Below are 20,184 nucleotides of genomic sequence, written 5' to 3' on the forward strand. Positions count from 1 at the left end.
GAGGCTAATGTAGATTTCTTTCTCAGTGACTCTTCCAACTACTCTTTGAGGCAATCTGTGTCTGTCTCTGTCTGTGTGTGTGTCTCTCTCTCTCAAAACCAGAGCTTGTTGATACAGCTACTTTGTAAGCCAGCTTGCTTAAGGGATGCTTTATCTCCATCTTCTGAGCTAGAATTTCAGGTGGGCCACCACATCCACCTAGCATTCAGATGAGTTTTGGACCAACTCTTTTCTTGCATGGAAAACATTTTAACTGTGGAGCTATCTCCCCAGCCTCTGAAGGTGAAAATTCCTAACCACAATTTCCCTTTCTTTATAAACTAAAACCTCTATACTTTGGAAATTAATAAATATTTAGAAATGGATACCTAGTAATTTATCAAGTTTTTATTTCACGGTCATGAGGGTTATCTCAGATTAAAACAGTGCTGGAGTTCTGCCTGTTCATACTGCAATGAGCACCATGGGAGTCCACAGCAATTTAATAAACAGCTCATCAAAACACACCAACTCTCAGACTTCTCTGTGCCTCCCTTTTAGGATATTACCAGTCAAAAGGCCACTTTTCAACCTGGGCATTGTAGTATAAGTTTGTGATCCCAACACCCTGGAGGGCAGAAGTGGAAGAATTGTTTCCAATTCAAGGTAATCCTGGGCTACACAGTGAGTACCAGCCCAGACTGAGGTGCATAGTGACAATTTTTAAAGTGAAGGGCAAGGGTAAATGTTTAAGCCAGGGGATGAAAAATTCTTGCTTGTGGGCTAAGTCTGGCCCCCATTTGTGTTAGAACAGTGATGTCCTTCCTTCCACATTTCGCTCATGGCTGCATTTGCCTTATAATGGTAAAACTGAGGAACCACGGCAGAGTAGATGGCCTGCGCCCTAGTGATTACCCCACAATTTAGGCTATGGAAAGAGGCAGTGTATTAAATCATGTCATCTTCACCTTCACAGTGGATTGAGCACCTGGACTGTCATCTTGACTACAAAGCACCAGAAGGGATTCCAGGCCAAAAACAGCATCTTGCTCCAGTGACAAGAGATCTGGAAAAAAACATTAGGTTGGGTGGTCAGGAGAGAGACAAGCACACAAAGGCACAGACAGAAAGAGACTTCACGTCTAATACAGGAAACAAACATGTAAATCTAAGTTTCCTGGCAAGGGGAAAGAATGACCAAAACGTGAATACCCTGCATGAATAATTTAAAAAAGAACCTTATAAAAGCACATACAATTTGTTTCTGAAATATAAAGGCTCTCTTCAGATACCTCAACTCTCTCACATTATTGAAAATATAAAATATTCATATTAAATCAACAAGTAAGGTCATGAAGCTGTAAAGAGAAACTGGACTATCACTACCAGCACAGCTAAGAAAAGAGCCCCACAGACAAACCATGAGGTGCAGTTGTTCTGGGTATGTCCCGCAGCCGCAGCACTGTACTGCCAAGCACATGTGAGTCCCTGAGGCTGGACATGTCACAGGTAACTTAGGTCACTCAGACCATACAGCAATTTCTTACACCACATGAAAGATATGATTTTTACTCAAATAGTCAAATCAATCAAATGTCCAGTTTGAGAATGTTTCCCAAATTACTGCAGGGCCTTGGCAAACAGTGTGAAGAAATACTGGGAGGCTGGAAAAATGGCTCAGTGGTTAAGAGCACTGACTGTTCTTTCAGAGGTCCTGAGTTCAAATCCCGGCAACCACATGGTGGTTCACAACCATCTGTAATGGGATCTAATGCCCTCTTCTGGTGTGTCTGAAGACAGCTGCAGGGTACTCATATATAATAAATAAATAAATCTTAAAAAAAAAAAAAAAGAAAAAAACACTGGGACAAGAAACATATTGTGCTGTGGGTAGGAGGACTGCTGAGCTTGTGGCCCCTATAAAGGTCAACATGATCACTGAGGTGGAGACTGTCCAAAATGCACTTCCTTGTGCGTATAAGTCAGGTCAATGTTGCATGTACCTAGAGATGGGTTCTATGAAAATCCAATCATGCTCCTGTCAGCTCAACTGCCACTAAGTGAAGGCACTTGCTATTTAAGTACCCAGATAACCTGAGTAATTTTTCAGTTTTTGTACAGCCGAATCTTAGGTAGGCTGTCCCTGTCCCCAGCATCACACACACTACAGTGAACAGAAGGAGGAAAACAGGCAATGCCCGACAAGACATGTCAACTCCACAGTTGCAGTCCTAAGGGCTCTACACAGATTAGACAGCCCAGAGACACAGTCGTCAGAACAGTGCATCAGTGACCCATCATCTAACGACTGAACAACCCAACCCAGAGCTGTCCAGGCTGCAGAGCAGCACACAAGCCCGTCCTGAGTGTGCTCACCTTTCTCTTGACAAGACACAGTTATATTAGTCAGCACTCTCACTCCATGAGTTGCGATGCCCCTGTTGCTATGGTAACAGCATTCTTGGGCTAATTTGACTAAATCAGAAGATCTGGAGGAAGAACCTACATTTCCTAAACAAGCAGAGAAAAGGAACTCAGATGACAATGCATTCATTTAGTTCAAGAAAGCAATTCAGCTTGGAGGTTCAACTGTTTCAATTTTATGAGCAAATTTCTAATTTTCTCATAAGATTTTCTACTTTGACTGCATTAATAATACACCACCACCATTTATTCTTCCTTGGAGTAAAATAGGAGTGTGCTACCTATTTTTCAATGACTGCATTTTGAAATCAATACAAGACTTTCTCCATAAAAACATTAATAAAAATTGACTTAGAAACAGTATAGAAGCCAAAGTAACTACAGGCTGCATCTGTATGGATGCTGATAGATTCCCAGCTAATGTCATCTTCCTGTCAAATAAAGCAAGGTCAAGGAAGAATAATTTGCTTGTTTCTTCCTGCTGATGTTATACCTCAAAAGGTTTACATAAGAATCCATGACCACACACCTGTCAGGGACACTGCGATTCAGTGGATCCACTCTATTTTACAGAGAGAACAGTACAAAGACACTTAGGAGCTTACTCTCATCACAGCCATAGACTCGGTAACTACACAACACAGCACTCTTCTACAGTATCTCTTAAAACTACGACGTAAGTGCTATGCTGTGGATATTTATAGGAGAGAAACTCTTGATGGTAAATGTCTGAGTCTCACGAAGAATCAGATCTCTCAGCCTTTTTTACTCCTCCATGTCTCTTGTCCAGTCTGACCTGTCTCTTGTAGCAGAGGACCTTAACTCTTGGGCATGAAGTCAACACGGTTGAAAACTACATCAGGCATGAGACAACACAGTTGCAGCCAATGTAAGCTATGCAACCATTTACTGATGTTTTAAGATGGACAATATATTACAAAGCTGAAACTACACAGCCAGGTTTTTTCAGGATTGTGAAAAATAAACTCCTAGGGTGTAGCCGTTCTTTTTCTTCTTCATGTGATGTTTTGTAACGATATTTTCCCCCTATTAAGATTGACTACTAGAAAATTTGTTGGGGAGGGAGCAGAAAAGCCAAAAGGAAATAGAAATTTCTCCAAATCTCACAAACCAGCATAAATATATTGCTTTTTGAAATATTCTTTGTATAACTTTATCTCCATTTATGCACATTAATGTAACCTGAAATTTTATACACCATTAGTATATGTAGATATTGACTGATGCCATGCTTTTAAAGCATAAAATTTTTAATTATTTTATTATTATTGTTAGTTACTGTTGTTATTATTATTAGTGAGACAGTCTTTTTATCCTTGGCTGTCCAGGAACTCACAGAGATCTTCTGCCTCTCAAGTGCTGGGGTTAAAGGCATATATTATCACACCTGGTGATTTTTGAAAATTCAATTATAATTCATGTGAAATAATGTCCTAAGACAAAGTCACGTACTTCCAAAGGCAAGAATTTAACTATCAGGCTAAAAACTAGAAGTAAATGATTTATAAAGAATAACGTATTGGAAACACACTGGATGGTTGGATGATGCACTGTTTGTACAGAAAGCCAGGACAGTCTCTCCCATCCCAGGGCAATTTCTTGCTTCCTTTTATCAAGGGTTACTCATCTTTCTACACCTAGCTGGGCTTAGCCATATGCTCTGTCAGTAAGACAATAAATGAATCAGAATGGCTTTTATCTGGCTGTACCAAGCATCCTGAGAACCATGGTAGATCCTCTGAGTCAAACAAAGGATGTGTCAAGCAGCTCAGCTAAAGCCTTCACCCTCTAGATCAGTGTTCTCAACCTTCCTGATGCTGTAACCCTTTAATACAGCTCCTTTGCTGTGGTGACCCCCAACCATACTAGTATTTTGTTGTTACTTCATAACAGTTACTGTCATGAACTGTAATGTAAATATCTCATATCTGACCCCTAAAAAGGTTGTAACCCACAGGTTGAGAACCACTGTTCTAGACTATGAAAGGGGTGATCTTTGACTCCAGTTCTGGTCAAGGCTCCAAAGAACTGCAGCCATGGGCAACCTCTGGAGACACCAGAACCATCATCAGAATGCAATTCAAACTGCTGAATGATGAACAAGAGCAAAGAAAACAGTCAGTTTTAAGATTCAAATGTTGCACATCTTGTTATACAAAATACAAAACATATAGTGAGTAGTTCACAGGATTACTAGAAAGATTGCAACACTAAGGTTGAAACATGGAAGGAGAGGCCAAAGAACAGCTAAGATCAAAGCCCCCAAACCCATCTACTAAACAGACAGTGGCCTCATTACTGGCTCTAGGTCACAGTGTACACAGATAACACAGGAACCAGCTGTGACACACAGCCTCCATGGCAGTGCCTTCCAGAGACTGAATGTCTCCCTGTCACTGTTCTATCGCCACAATGCATTATATCCCACACTTCTATTTATTTGTGGCTCCCAGTTCAGTCTGTCAGAACAACCATTAGTCCAGATCACATGCAGACACTCACAGCAAGAAACAGAGTATCACGAGGACAACAGAGACACCGAGCTTGCTAGTTCCTATCAAGATGTGGCAGGGAGTTTACCCAATAAACTTGGGCCACATGGTCACAGAAAGGACAAATGAGTTGTTTAACTCAAATCAACTAATAGTAAAAGAAAGTAACAAAAATGCAACAAAACTTTCATTAGAAAGAACAAAAAAAAACTTCAGCCTTAACTCTACTAGATAAGCAAGTTGTCCCCAGGAATCACAAGGGCATTTCTATCAAAGGCACACACTTCTATCATCATGGGTACTAATTAAGAAGCAATCCTCAAATAACTCAGCAGCACATGAGTGAAAGCTGCCCAGTTTGAAGGTTTACAGAGGGAACAACCTAAGACAGGAACAACTAACAGAATTCCCACCTTCTCTTGGCCTTACCTGGGACTCCACTGAAGTAATGTTTAATAGCAATGGTCCCTGACAGCGTGGAGAGGACGGACAGCATCCCGAGTTTCAAGCTGTCATAAGGAGTGTGCAGTGCACACTCACAGAGTGCCTGAAATGCAGAGAGATACGTACATTAAAACACATACACGTCTATACTGTCCAATTTATCTATGTTTATTAGCTAAAAAAAAAAAAAAAACAACAAAACTTGAAGACATATTTTTCCATGATAAAAACCAAAACAGGTCACACTATCAGAGTCCTTAAAGGAGCCTATAAAGACTTAACCAGATATAAGGCGGTGTCATAAAACAGAAAAAATGGCTTCTTTGGGTAAAAACCAAAGCAACCCAGAGAAAACACACGGTGTGGCAGCAAGGACTTTCTTACTACATTTTCCCGGTGCTGAGGCTCAAACTCAGAGTCCAGCATATCTTAAGTGTAGTGAGTTCTGACTCCCACCCCATCTTGGCCCCTCATAACAAATGCGGTGAACTAATGTGAACACCAATAAAGGCAAACTGGGTGTGGATGTTACCTCTCAATAACTCAGTACATAGAAAACTTGCTGGCCTCTGGCTGTTTGGTCACTGTGTCACTGACAGTGCAGGCGAAGGCACTAAATATGATGTAGGTCGTGGTCTTGTTTTTCACTGCAGTGAACTAGCAGCATGTGCTCAGAGCACAAGGGCTCTACTTCATGGTGGGCAATGTGAGCCTCTATCACAGGACAACTGTCTTGTTGAACTAAACTTACTAACAGAAAAAAAATTAAAACTAAAAATAAAAATTTAGGAAATCATAAATGTAGTCATATCCCAATAAAACCATTAACAGAATATGGGGAGAGATGTGAATAGAACACCAAATTTCTACTATTATATTATTTTCTAGAATACCCCTGACTGCTCTAGATCTCACTAGGTAGAACAGAGTGACCTTGAACTCACAGAGATCTGCCTGCCTCTGTATCCCAAATTCTGGAATTAGAGGCACAGGCCATTATACCTGACACAGAAGTTTTTTTTTTTTTTTTTAAATCTAGAAAAGTTCAGGCAAGAAATAGATGAGATGTAAATGCATAAAACGTCCTAATAACATTTAAAATTAGATGAATCACTTAACTAAAAGAATAAAGCAAAACAAAACAAAAAAACAACTAGACAAAATAAAACTATTTTATTTGTCTCTTTTCTTATGGTTAATAAAAAAATACAACTTTAAAAAGTACTAAGACTCAATATAATGGCCAACTGACAAAACTGCATCACACAAGATCACTAACTAGCCAGGAAGCACACACAAAGTTCCTGCTAACAAGCAAAACCCAATAAAAATTGATAATAGACCCACTTCCTAAGAATCCATTTAAACTTAGGTATTTAAAATCTCTCATAGTTTTCAAATTAAAGGCATTAAATACATATTACTGGAACTACCAATCACTCTTAGAAACTCCCGTTCAAAGGTGATTATGATAAACTATTATAGGTACTGGAAATGATTCTAACTCCTCCCAGCGAGACTGGAACACAAAGTGCACATGGTAAAGCCAGAAAGAACATATCACTGCTTACAGGCATGTTCTCCAAAGTGGACTGATATGTGACCAAAGCTTCAGAGTGCACATACAATATTCTCATTCTTACAGAAAGACAGACACACAACCCCTTATGTGTGGATGGAGACACTTTTACATTTATAGTCTTTACTCTGTGCAGGAAATTTAGGGGGAGAGAAAAAAAAATGAGTGCTTTATTCACTGTCCAGCATGAGCTCTAGGAATTATTATCCTCATGGATCTATTTTCAACCAAAAGAAAAACCCACTTAAACAAATGCATCAAGAGCAGCAGTTGCTGCAAAAATGGGCACAGGACCAGAAAGATGGAGCAGCTGGCTGTTAGTAGGAGAGGGAGAGAGTCAAGGTGAGCACACAGGGGGCGGGAGGGTCTGTATTCCAGCCAGAGGGATTAAAGGTGTGTCCTAAGGCTGAGCCACACAAGTGCAGTAAATCACACTCTCAGGGATCAAATGCCCTGAAACAGTTGTCTACATAACAAAGTCAGCAGGCTTGCAAGGCAGCTGCGCTTATGCACAGCCATCTTTTCAGCCCCACACACAATTAGAGGGGCAGAGTCAAGTTGGGTATCATCAGCAGTTGGAGAAGGACTGGTTATAGACAGATCCGAGGAAGTTCTAGTGCAAAGAAAATGTCCTGTATTTCAGTTTGTGGCAGTGTTTAGAGAAACATGTGTGTAAAAAGCCATCAAACTGAACCCAGAAAATATCTATATATAAATTATACTACAATAAGTCTTTTAAAAATTCATTCCAAATTAATGGCAAGGATATCATTATACATCATAATTTATGGGATATAGTCAATCTATGAAAGAGAAAACTGATAGCTTTAAGTGTTTTCATTATTAAGCAAGAAAGAAAATAAAACACATAAGAAACGCGCACGCACACACACACACACACACACACAAAACAACCCCCCCCCCCAAGTTCTGGTAAGTGGAGATTGCAAGGACAGTGCAAGGAACTGGGGTGTGTGCTGAATCCGACCCCAGCACTGTCCAAACAAGCCAACCAGAGAGGAGGTACTAGCATGCACACAGACACCTACAATATTTAGAATATAGCATATGTATTACACACTGAAACATCATGAGCTTGAAGAGGACTCCCATGTCAAGGACATCTAACCAAGTCACAAAAGCAGAAAATGTCACTGTGACAACCACAGTAATCCTGCTTCTGAGCGTAACCCGAGTGTTCCTGCTTTTGCAAACTTCTTCTCCCTTATTCTCATCCACATAGTCACTGTTCTTTCCTAACTAAAACAGAGCTAGGGAGATGACCAATGGTTAAAGACACTCGCTATCAATCCTGATGAGTGGAGATTAATCCCTGGCAGACTCATGGTGGAAGGAGAGTCACTAACTATCTTCTGACCTCCATGTGCACACACAACCCCAACCACACAAACTGAGAAATAAACGTGAAAATAACTGAGTAAAATCACAAGGCGTTTTTTCAGTTGGTATCACTTGCCAACTCAGTACCTATGCCAGGATATCACCCTGTCCTCTTCCTGCTCCAGTGTGAAGTAGGCGGAACCGACCACTTCTCCAGGAAGCCCTTCTAGTGTCATTCACTCCACAGGTCTGCCCTGTGACCTGCCTCCTTTCCCGGAGAGCTTCATCAATCTGAAGCAGAGTGACTTTTCCCAGGCTGACAGTGAGCAGCAGAACCAAATCACACTGATACGGCAAAACTGGCTCCACCCTCTGGCACAATGCAGCTGACTCTACACTCCTACTCTCAGCCAACAGGCCAGAAGCAACAGTATATCACTCTACTGATTGTAATCTACTAATGATTTACTGTAAAGAACTCTCAAACAAAAAACAGACACAAGGTCCATACATTTCAATGATTGTTCTGTTAGAGCAGACATCCTGACAATGAGAAGCTTCACAGAACTTTATGCATGGACCCATCAACAGACGCAGGACAGAGACAAAGCTAGGAAGACCAGCTTCACAATCTCCTGCCACTCAAGGGTCTGTGAGTTGCTCCTACCAGGCTTAGCTGCTGTCTCTCACTTTACCTTCTGTCACCTTCTCTCTCTAGCACTTACTAGTCCCCAGGCTGTATATACCTGGACACACATCTGCCCTCTGGTCTCTAGACATAGACATTCTTAATTTCTCCAAGTGGATGACTTTTCTCCCAGACAGTGTCTTCTGGATGCAGCCCAGCCTGGTTGACTGTGTAGCCAACGTTAATCCACCTGCCTCTTACCTGGTATTGTAGGCATACCTCACATCTGAGCATTCTCCTCAGGTTTTGTCTTCTCTTTTAATGTTTGATAATTTCATATGTATACACAATACATTTTTAATAAACTCACACAGTACCCTCTAGTGCACACAATACAGTATGAGCACGCTCACCCATTGCCTTCTGGTATACACAATCAGAATGAGTATATGCACCCACTATCCCCTCGTATACCCACCTGTTTCTTCCAACACCCTTTCTCTAACCTTTTCCCTCCCCACTTTCACATCCTATTATTTGTGCAAGGAACCAGGGCTGTTGTGTTCAGTCACACTGGCAATGTTATACCCAGAATAGCCCAAACTCCTCTTCTTCCCTTTGGGAAACAAGACTCCAGATTAATTCTAATGGCAACTCAATTTATGAATTCTAATGGCAAAAAAAAAAAAAAAAATTCAGACCAGTGGTTCTCAACCTAACACTGTGTTCCTTTAATACATTTCCTCATGTTATGATGACCTCTAACCATAAAATTATTTTCATTGTTCTTTAAAAAATTTTTTTATCTGATTCTTTTATTGAAATATTTTCTTGTTGCTTAACTAGCTGGGAACTCCACTGCACCACTGTTAATGTCATCTATGACATCATGAGGGTGGTGGCCATCCACATTGCAGCCCACAGACTGTGTAGTACCCAGGATCTCCTTGATAGTTCCAGAAAGCTCTCTGGCCAAGGACCGGTTGACAATCTCATCAAAAGTGATGTTTCCACTGTGTTTAATGTTTTTCTGCCTCTTCCTGTCTCTTGGTGGCTTCTTGAGGGTTTTGATGATCAGGGCAGAGGCAAAGGGCACCACCTCAGTCTGGACCTGTCTGTTCTGGGCAGTCAGTCTCACTGTAATCCTGAGACCTTACCGTCACTGGTAGCTTTGGCAATGTCATCACCAGCTTTTTTTGGAGATAGACCCAGAGGACCAATCTTAGGGGTCAAGGTGGATATGGTGCTGATCTCACTTCCAGTGCACCTCAAGTAAACAACTTTGATCTCACTGGGGTCAAAGTTCAGCAGTATGGTGGAGGCGGCTGGTGTTGAAGAACCCGGATTCGGAATGACAAAAGAAAGCAGCACCATATCTCTTCTAAGTTGAAGGCCAAAAAGTTCACTGTTCTTGAAAACTATAACTTTGCTATTGCTATGAAGCATACTGTAGAAATCTGTATTTTCTAATGGTCTTTGGCGACCACTAAGACAAGGTGTTCAACTTCCAAAAGAGTCATGACTCACAGGGTGAGAACCACTTGTCTTAGAGTTATATTTATTTTACTTAAGAAACGTGTATCATGGCGTGAGAGGAGGTAGGGGCTACAGAGATGGATCAGTAGTTAAGAGTAACTTGCAGAGGACCTGTGTTTGGTTTTACATACTGGTTGGCTCACAACATCCTTTAAGTCCAGCTCCAGAAGGATCTGGTGCCTTCTGGCCTTGAATGTCATCTGCACTCATGGGAACACATTCAGTTGTTATATAAGCAAGATAACTGCTAAGAGAAGAACTAAACTACACACAGCAAAGACAAACATCCACAAGAATGTCACTCTGGTTTGAGTTCATCTTTGGTGGTTTCAGTTGTTGAAATTTAAGCCTCACTGTGAATTATTAAAGGCAGAAATTTCATCTGACCTGTATCACCCTGGCTTAGGTAATTTAGCATTTCTTTTTCTTAAGTAGTGTGTACCTGAATATTCTCCTTACTCCACGTGTGTGGTGTCTTACTAGCAAGCAGCTTCAGATCCTGAACAGCAAGTCTCTTCACAGCTTTCCTGGGGTCATTCTTCAAGTACTGCAGCAGAAGCTGAATCTACAGAGACAAAGTCATTTTGTGAATGGTATCACTCCTAAAACTGTCAACAGTGGCCAGAGCTATGCTACTTAGGGAGACTCTTAGATTACAGAAAGGACTCCCTGCAGCTCAGAGCTCTAATTGCTACAGACTTGGGCTTGGACACACAAATAGTACCTGTGACTTCTCAGGCTCCATCCTTTCTTTCCTAAAACAACATATCCTTCTACATATTTCCTAATGCCTTTGTCCTCCAGGGCTCACAGTGTGTGTGTGTGTGTGTGTGTGTGTGTGTGTGTGTGTGTGTGTGTGTATAAAAGAAAAAGCCAACTGATCTTTATCAAAGAGACCTTAACATTATTAAATCGTAGGGTAGTTTCTTATTTTTATCACAAACTATATATGTACATTTATAAAGAATAAGCAGTTAAAGAAAATGGAAATTACCTGCTTGGGTGTGTCAACCAAAGAGGAGGCTGCAAGCAGAGTGAAAGTGTGTAGAGACACGATGACCATCTTGGTGGAGGGATAGGATGTGACCAGCTGCTGTAAGAGCTGGCGGGCACTGGAGGCCAAGATAGCGTCATGGTGCATGTGCTGCAAGATGGGAATGAGCTTCAGCTTCAGGTCCACTGGTGTTGCTAAGCCTGGACAGAACAGTTGTGTCAGGTACCTGACCATTACGTAATGATAGTTCAGACTGTTTGTAATTAAAAATAAGGTGTAGCTTAATTAGCAAAGTTTCACTTACAATTTGTATTATACACCATAATGGTTGTAACATTAAAGATAATTTCATTAGAACTAACCAACAAATTCAGTAGATTTATCAGAAAGTATGGTAGTAGAACCTGCTTTGTTAGTATTTAAAGACAAGGTCTTTCTATGTAGCCCTGGCTGTCCTGGAACTTGCTATATAGACCAGGCTGGTCTTGAAATCATAGAGCTCTGCCAGTCTCTGCCTCCCAAGCACTGGCATCAAAGGCATGTACCACCATGTCTAGCACACTACTTTTAAAAGTCAAATGGTTCTGTTGCTTACTTCTTGCTCCTGGGCTCCAGAGGGGTATAAAAGCTATTGGGGGCTTAGCCCATAGCATGTGTTACTTATCCTTTTGTAAATGGTTCATTTATAAAATGCCCCTTGAATTATCTTAATGAAAGATGATATCTTATGTAACACAGCAAGCATTTAATAAATATCAGCTCAAGGGGCTTGAAAGATTGCTCAACTGTCAAGAGCGGTGGTTGCTCTTCTAGATGACCTGAGTTTGCTGCTCACTGTCCACATCATGGCTCATAACCTTCTCTAATTCAAGCTCCACAGGATCTGATGCCCTCTCTGGCATTCCTGAGCATCAGGTATGCACACGGTGCAGACACACATGCAGGCAAAATATACTTACACACAAAATAAAATTAAAAACCATCATCAACAACAAAAATCAACAACACAAAAACCTGCTCACTGAAGGGGTGATGTTCTTCATAATGTTACAAAGCTAGCCTCACAGAACACTTTTTGGTAGAAAAAAAAAAGACAGACTGACAGAAAAGGGAATTAAAGGGAACAGGCTAAAACTGCATTTGTCTTTTGTTCTCTGAGTGAGTAAATTCTCTTTATGTTTAAATTACATAAAAAAAAAAAAATCCTAAAGAAATCCATACTTTAGGAAGGCAAAAAAAAGCTGTAGTCTCAAAACCAAACGGCTAGAGCCCACCATCTCACTCCATCTCATCTATGTGCAAAGATCTGACATATCAAGCTGCTCAGCACAGCACACACAGCACAGCACACACACACACACACACACACACACACACACACACAGCACACACACACAGCACAGCACAGCACAGTACACACAGCACAGTACACACAGCACAGCACACACAGCACAGCACACACACACACAGCACAGCACAGCACAGTACACACAGCACAGTACACACAGCACAGCACACACAGCACAGCACACACAGAGCACAGCACACACAGCACAGCACACACAGCACAGCACAGCAAGCCACTTCTGTAGGAGCACTGTTCCTGAGAACTGCACAAAGCTAACACCAGAGCCACCTTTTACAGGTGCTATGAAGATAACATGGGGCCAGATCTCAGTTGTCAGGGGAAAGTTCTTGACGGATGTTATCAGACAGAACCACAAAGCTCCTACTGGCACTGCTCCCCTTTCTGCAGGCCACACCCTTTCCTTCATGTCATTTCATTAGGGTTCTGTCATCAATTCGGGTAAAGCACACGTCCTCCTGCCCTCCACCATGTCACCCATGCTGGGACTCTCCTTGCCAGTCTCTGTGCAGCACTCAATACATCCTGCTTGTACCTGTCTACGGCTCACCAGACTAGAACTTAGGTTACAGACAATTAAGGGTCTTGCTTTATTTCTATATTCTAAGCACCTCAGGCATTTTTGGCATACAGAAGATACTTAGTATTGTTTTAAATAATGACCAGCATACAGTATATACCTAATAAACAGAGCAAACATTATTAACAAGATTCCTAATAAGTCTTTTCACATTATCAAATAAAATATACATACCTTGAATCATTTCACTGATTTTGTTACAGATCCCCACAGCAAAATCCCTTTGGAAAGAGAAAATTAAAAACAATTGACAAAAACATTGAAAATCAAAGAATTGAATGTGATTAAGGTGGGTTTGAGTTTTGTTTTGGCTTGGTTTTAGTTCCTGTTTTTTTTTGAGAGAGGGTTTCTTTGTATAGCCCTCACTGTCCTGGAACTAACTCTATAAACCAGTCTGGCTTCAAACCCATAGAGATTCACCTGCCTCTGCTTCCCAAGCAATGGAATTAAAGGTATGTGCCACCACTGCCAGGCTGTGACTAAGTTTTATATGTGAAAAGAACACAATTATAGATAGCAGCATCAATATTCCAAATTGCAACCGAGACTCTGCATGCTCTGAGAGCACTCTTCCAGCTTTGCTCTGAGGGAAGATGTTGACCAGTGTTCCTACTGCTTCAACCTGAGTCATAGCAAGAACCAAGGTCCCTACGCCACACATGCTTGAGGGTGCTCCTTAACACAAGCTCTGACTATATGAACAATAGTTAGGCCATAGTAGGAGTACCTAAGATGCAAAAGAAATACAGACTGACTTTTCATATTCCAAACTGCCTGAAAGAAGCTGTTTCAACATACATCTGATTCTAACAGAAACATCATCCAATACAAACAAACTTAATAACATGAACATTTGGAATAAAATGTTACATAACTTGGCTCACACAGCCAAACTAAGTGATGTGCAGGACATAAAGTACAATTTTCAGTTCAATACAAGTCTAAATAAAGTATTCCCTGCTAAGGTATATTCCGCCAATTAAGTCAATGAGAATCCTCTATCTATACACCAGACAATGAAGACTTCATCTCCTGACAGCTAATGCAATGTGTGCTTTCTTCTGTTTTCAACATTTTCTTTGTTATTTGTAGTGCTAGGAATCAAATCTGGGACTTTGCACAAACTGAGCAAGCCTCATACTACTAAGCTATATCCTGGTCCAAGAAATGTCCTAGGCAATGAGATTGATATATAAGTATGCTCTGATTGACCCAGTGTGCTGAGTTCCTCTAGTATACTTGTATTATCTTAGACCACTTATCCATCCTAACCTGCATACCCTCCTTATCAACCAGATTTTGATATCACAAAGTTTTCCCTGTGTAATGCTCAACGTAAAGTTGACTAGCACTATCAATCAGGCTAAAGAGCTGCCATCTTCTTGAATGTGGCTGTGCTTGCTTCTAAAGACCACAGCTGGACTCGTTGACTGACTCTGTTCCCTCATAGAAAGGAGAAACAGGGAGGGCCACGGCATGCTTACCTGAGTATCCAGCCACCACTCCCAATCAGTTATATGCAAGTCTGTCCTAATTGTATGTTGCCTTGGGAGGGGCTACAGTACAAGTGGGGAAAAGATCAGGGGAAGGGGACTCCATCTACAGGTATGGGGAAACCATTATACACACTGGATGAAGACTTTTCAAAGTGTGGCCCCAAAGGTGCCATATACTCCTGTCAACTTCCCAGGCTCTGAGGAAACCTACTGAGCTCAATGGCTCCTCAAAGTTACAATACTTTAGCTGTCAGCTGTCCTGGGACCTTCCAGGATGGGCAAGGTTTGCCTGGTCACACCACGGAGAAATTCTCACAGCATTGCCTTGCTTTGTGATGAAACTATCAAAGTTTTCTCAAGCCTTTGTTTGTGCAACAATACCTTCTTGTAAAAAGAATTAAGAAAATGTATCTGCAAAGTAGTTTTGTTATACTTAAGGGAAAGTCATTTCTTTGAAAGTGAAAGACTTGTTTCCTCAGCCTGTGGTTATGCAAGATGATGACATGCTGAAAAGATGGAATTCCTGACTCAGTCTAGAGAATTACAAAACTCCAAGTAGAAAAAACAAAGAATGTGACCACATATTTCCTTGGCTGTACAGACACTAATTTGCTGTCTTCCTTGTAAAGACACTAACTTCCCATTTTACTCAACAAAACACTCACAAAGAATTAAGGTGCCAATGAAATTTCAACTACTATTTTTGAGACTATTAACTCAAATTCAAATAGAAGGGCTGAGTATTTTAGCAACAGACAACAGTGCTCCTTAAGAACAATAGCTCAGTGGTTGAAAACAGTGGCTCTGATTGCAGAAGACCCAGGTTTGGTTCTCAAGATCCAACCAGCAGCTTACAACCACCTGTATCTCCAATCCAGGGGTCCAGTGATCTCTTCTGTTGTCTGTGGGCTCCACGAGTAAAACTGAGCCAGAGAAGTACTGAGGGTTGGGGGAATGGGAGGACTTGAGTTAGGTATAATCAGATACACTGCATACATTTCTGAAGCAGTTCAGTCTGGGGATGGCAGGGTTTTTTTTGTTTGGTTTTCTTTTTAATTACAAATAAGTCTAACATGATAACAATACCATAGTTGACATTCTATTTTAAAATGTATGGGGCTGGATGTAATGACTGACACCTTTAATCCCAGCACCTGAGAGGCAGAGGCAGGAGGATCTCTGCAGCCTAGTCTACATAGTGAGTTTCAGGACAGCCAGAGCACAGTGAGATCCTGTCTCAGAAAGCAACATAAAATGACAGGGCTGGAGAGATGACTTAGTGGTTCAGAATACTTACTGCTCTTACTGAAGAATTCACATCACAAGGTTCATAACTGTCTGCAGCAGCTCTAGGGCATCTGCTGCCCTCTTCCTGCCTCCATGGGCACTTACATGCATATGGCGTACACATGCATAAATAGAAATAATAAATACTACTCAACTGGTGAAGTAGCTCAATTGGTAACCATGTAGCTTGAGGTCCTAAGTTCAACTTCCAAAGCACACACTTTAAAAAGTCAATTATGGTGTGCTTGCTGTGTCAGCATATGGTTTCTAAATATAGTCAACGCATGGAGCTATGTGAGGGGACTTCTGAGTGCTGCTCTTGGAACATGTTTTCGGTTTCTCCCAAGAGCAGCAGATAGGATAAGTTTACTTCACCTGTTGTTAGTCATGTCTCTGTGAAAAACAAGTGTTTGCCACACGTGGCTTGTCCTCGTGATAAACACCTTACTCATCTGAATCTTCCTAACCCCTAGACTATAGACTGGCATCAGGAAAGGCAAAAACAGGTGGATCTCTGGAAATTATTGGCTGGTCTGCTTTGTAAGTTACAGGCCAGTGACTCTGTCTCAAAACACAAAGATGAACATCACCTAAGAATTATGACAAACCTGCAGTTAACCTCTAGTCTCCACACACATGTACACATACATGCATGCATTTATACACACACACACTAAGATCCTGAATATGTCAAAGTCAGTTTTTATTTTAAGTTATCTTTGCCAAACTGTACCAAAGCCAATCAGAAAGTAGCAATTTTGGATCATGGATGTGTTTACGGAAGGCTATTCAGCAGACATCAAAGCTACCAAAGGCAGCTTCCCCAAACCAGGCTCTGAGAACCATCTTCTGGGAATTAACATTTATATATTCTTCCCCCAACATTTTGTACAACTTCTTGGAAAATACAACTCATTATTTACACCTTTCCACATACCTTAGTGACTACAGATAATGTTATTCTTTTAAAAATTCCCTCAGGAACCAAATTGCTAAAAGGCCCATGCTTACTTTGACTGTGCCGAGAAGTTTGCAGCTGCAAACACAGCAGCTTCAACTTCTACATTGTCATGGGAATCCAAACTCTGACGGATACTGTGATGGGCATTCTTCCTCTCAGGGATGATTGACGCCAGACTTCCCAACATCCTACAAAAACAGAAACACAAGCATGAAAATACACTTAATACACTTCATTCAAAATCAGGACAGGAAAAGGAAGGCAAGCGAGATTATCAACCCAAAAAGTTTAGGTCACTATAAATCTCAGGTTAAGAATGATTAGAATCTAGCAATGACTCAAATCTATGCATACCTGTAAGCTTAAGTATAACAGAAATATTAAAATAGCTTACATAGCAAAAGCTAAGTTCCCTTCTCTCCTACCCGCTTCCTTCCTTCCTTCCTTCCTTCCTTCCTTCCTTCACCTGGGGACTGAACTCAGGGCTTTCATACATGTCAGTCAAACAATCCACCACTGAGCTACATCCTCTCCTTACCTTGCCTCTGACACATAGAGCTACATTTCTAAAAGAAATCATCACGAAGTACACAGGTCAGAAATCAGAGTCCAGACTTTTAAATTATAAAAGCATCAATATCAATACCAACATCAGTGTTGCATAAAGAAGTCTACTTTAACTAGGTATTAGGAATACAACATACTTGCTAGTAAGCAGAATCACAATCCACCCCAATCAATAAATACTGGCATAAAGCTTTTTTCATCTACCATATCAAAAGATTGTTCCAGAGGTGAAGGCTGCCCCTTGCAGCTCATGCCAGTATCCACACTAGTGAGGAAAGGAAGCCCAGAAAATAGAGGGCCAGACACAGCTCAATGGGATCCCTGACACCAACCCTACCAACCTGAGTTCAGTCTCTGGGACCTATACAGTCAAAGAAAAGAACTGAATCCCCAAATGTGTCTCCTGTGAGAGAGCTCTCGCATGCATGCACACATAAACAATTAAAAAATGTAAAAAATAAATAAATAAAATGAAATAAGTATATTTAGAAAATAAAAATAAATGTTTAAACAAAAACCAGAGAGCTTGAGAAATCCTTTCTGCAGAAAGCCATGGACTTCAGAAAGCTACAGAAACTGAAACAAACACACTGTGTTCCTACAGAGTCCTAGGCACTGTTCCTACAATATCCTAGTAACATCTAACCTGACACACCTCACCTTGTTACTTTACAGAGAAGAAATTCACTGCACAGAGCAAGTGACTTCCTCATAAACAAGACAGATGGCCAGGCATGCTGGTGCATGCCTCTAATCCCAGCACTTTTAAGGCAGAGGCAGGATCTCTCAGAGTCAAGTTCAGTCTATACAATGAGACCCTATCTCAAAAAACAAAGAAACATAATATGGACTCTTTTAATTTATATTAAATTTCATGAGAAAAACTGGAAACTATTTCTCAAAAGAAATAATAAATTATTATTAATCTAATACTCTACCAGAAAGGATCAGAGTAGGCCAACGGCAACACATCCTGGCCAGCAGTATCTTACTCTGTGATGTAACAAGGCACAACTCCATTGGTCACCTTTGGAAACAATTCCTTAGTGCTTCTTGTTTTGAGTAGTACTGTTGAAGATTAAAAGGTTTGTTTTTAAAATATAGCTCTTTGAAAACTTACTAGAAATTGCCAATTTTATTCGTAGCAACAGCTCTTAAGGCCCAACTGCTGGAACTCAGTGAAACACTCAAGTATAAACCTTGTCAAAATATTCAAACTACCTCCAAATGACGGGGGGAAAATATACTTTTTTAAAAAGAGTTTTTAAAAGGATTTGTTTATTATGTATACAGGGTTCTGCATAGATACATGCCTGCATGTCAGACAAGGAGGGCCCCAGATCTCATTACAAATGGTTGTGAGCCACCATGTGGTTGCTGGGATTTGAACTCAAGACCTCTAGAAGAGCAGTCAGTGCTCTTAACTGCTGAGCCATCTCTCCAGTCCCGAAAATATACTCTTTAAAATTCTATTATTCTCCTTAGTTGCTTAGAAACAATTCAGACAGAGTCCCTAACTGAGTGACCCCCTCAGAAAATAACCACTGTTGACAACATTCCTTGAGACCTTATAATCACTGACAAGGATCAGCTAATACAGATGCCAACACTTGCTGTTCCTTCAAAGATCCTGGGTTCAGTTACTACCGCCTACCGCCTAATTACAGCTCATAATTCCTATAACACCAGTTCCAGGGGACTGGACACCCACTTCTGGCCTTGCAAGGGTAATAGATATGCATGTGGTATGCATAAATACATATACGCACTCACGCGTACACATGAAACTCCAACATCTTTCTTAGCACTATCTCTTTCTGTGTTAATGTAAGCATATGTATATTCTATCCATGAGCCCTTGAGGTACAATCTTCTTCACCTTTTCAGTTTATGGAAAGACAGGGTCTCTTTGGAGCTGCCATAGCTCAAGCTGTCCTCAAACTCAGAGATCCTTCTGCCTCGGAGTCCATTGTGCCGAGGCTGTGTCAGTGTTAAGTTCCCAGATGGTTACTGTCTCCACTCTCCCAGCCCCTTTGTTTCTGTGGTGCTTCGAAGTGAACCTATTGCCTCGAGTGTGCTAGCTGGGATAGTCTTGTTTTGTTACTTCTTTTTTTTTTCCTAGGCAAAGTTTCTCTGTGTAGCCCTGGCTATCCTGGAACTTGCTCTGTAGATCTGGCTGGCCTCTGCCTCCCAAGTGCTGAGACTAAATTCATAAATCCCCACTGCTTTGCTGGATGGTTTTAAAGGTAACAATCAATGACATCTTAATGTCTCATTCAGTTTAGGCTGGTTCTGAAGTTACTGTGTAGCCAAAATGACCCTGAACCCCTGATCCCGTGGCCCCAGCTTCCCATAAGCTGGGATTACAGGTGTGCACCACCACACTCAGTATCACGCAGTGCTGGGAATTGAACCCAGAACATAGCAGTAGTGCTAGGACAGCCAAATCAGCTGCATCCCTAGCCAAGAACTGACTTTAAAATATCACA

General features: G+C 41.1%; 1 protein-coding gene and 1 pseudogene across 2 annotated transcripts in view; both read right to left on the reverse strand.

Annotated features, from left to right (window-relative positions):
• The window catches only part of INTS7 (integrator complex subunit 7), a 48,931-nt gene that overhangs the window by 20,185 nt on the left and 8,562 nt on the right, over positions 1-20,184 (reverse strand). Inside the window, exons 4-10 of the mRNA XM_080909825.1 lie at positions 17,179-17,316; positions 13,559-13,605; positions 11,439-11,638; positions 10,887-11,009; positions 5,346-5,463; positions 2,356-2,490; positions 948-1,045 (exon numbers count right to left, since the gene is read on the reverse strand). Coding sequence (XP_080765951.1) covers positions 948-1,045; positions 2,356-2,490; positions 5,346-5,463; positions 10,887-11,009; positions 11,439-11,638; positions 13,559-13,605; positions 17,179-17,316 — 859 coding nt within the window. The remainder of the gene's footprint in view (positions 1-947; positions 1,046-2,355; positions 2,491-5,345; positions 5,464-10,886; positions 11,010-11,438; positions 11,639-13,558; positions 13,606-17,178; positions 17,317-20,184) is intronic.
• On the reverse strand, positions 9,747-10,282 carry LOC308436055 (large ribosomal subunit protein uL11-like; annotated as a pseudogene). The gene has a single exon. The product of its transcript is annotated as a large ribosomal subunit protein uL11-like (transcript).

Source organism: Micromys minutus (genome assembly GCF_963924665.1).
Source record: "Micromys minutus genome assembly, chromosome: 1".
NCBI classification, from domain to species: domain Eukaryota; kingdom Metazoa; phylum Chordata; class Mammalia; order Rodentia; family Muridae; genus Micromys; species Micromys minutus.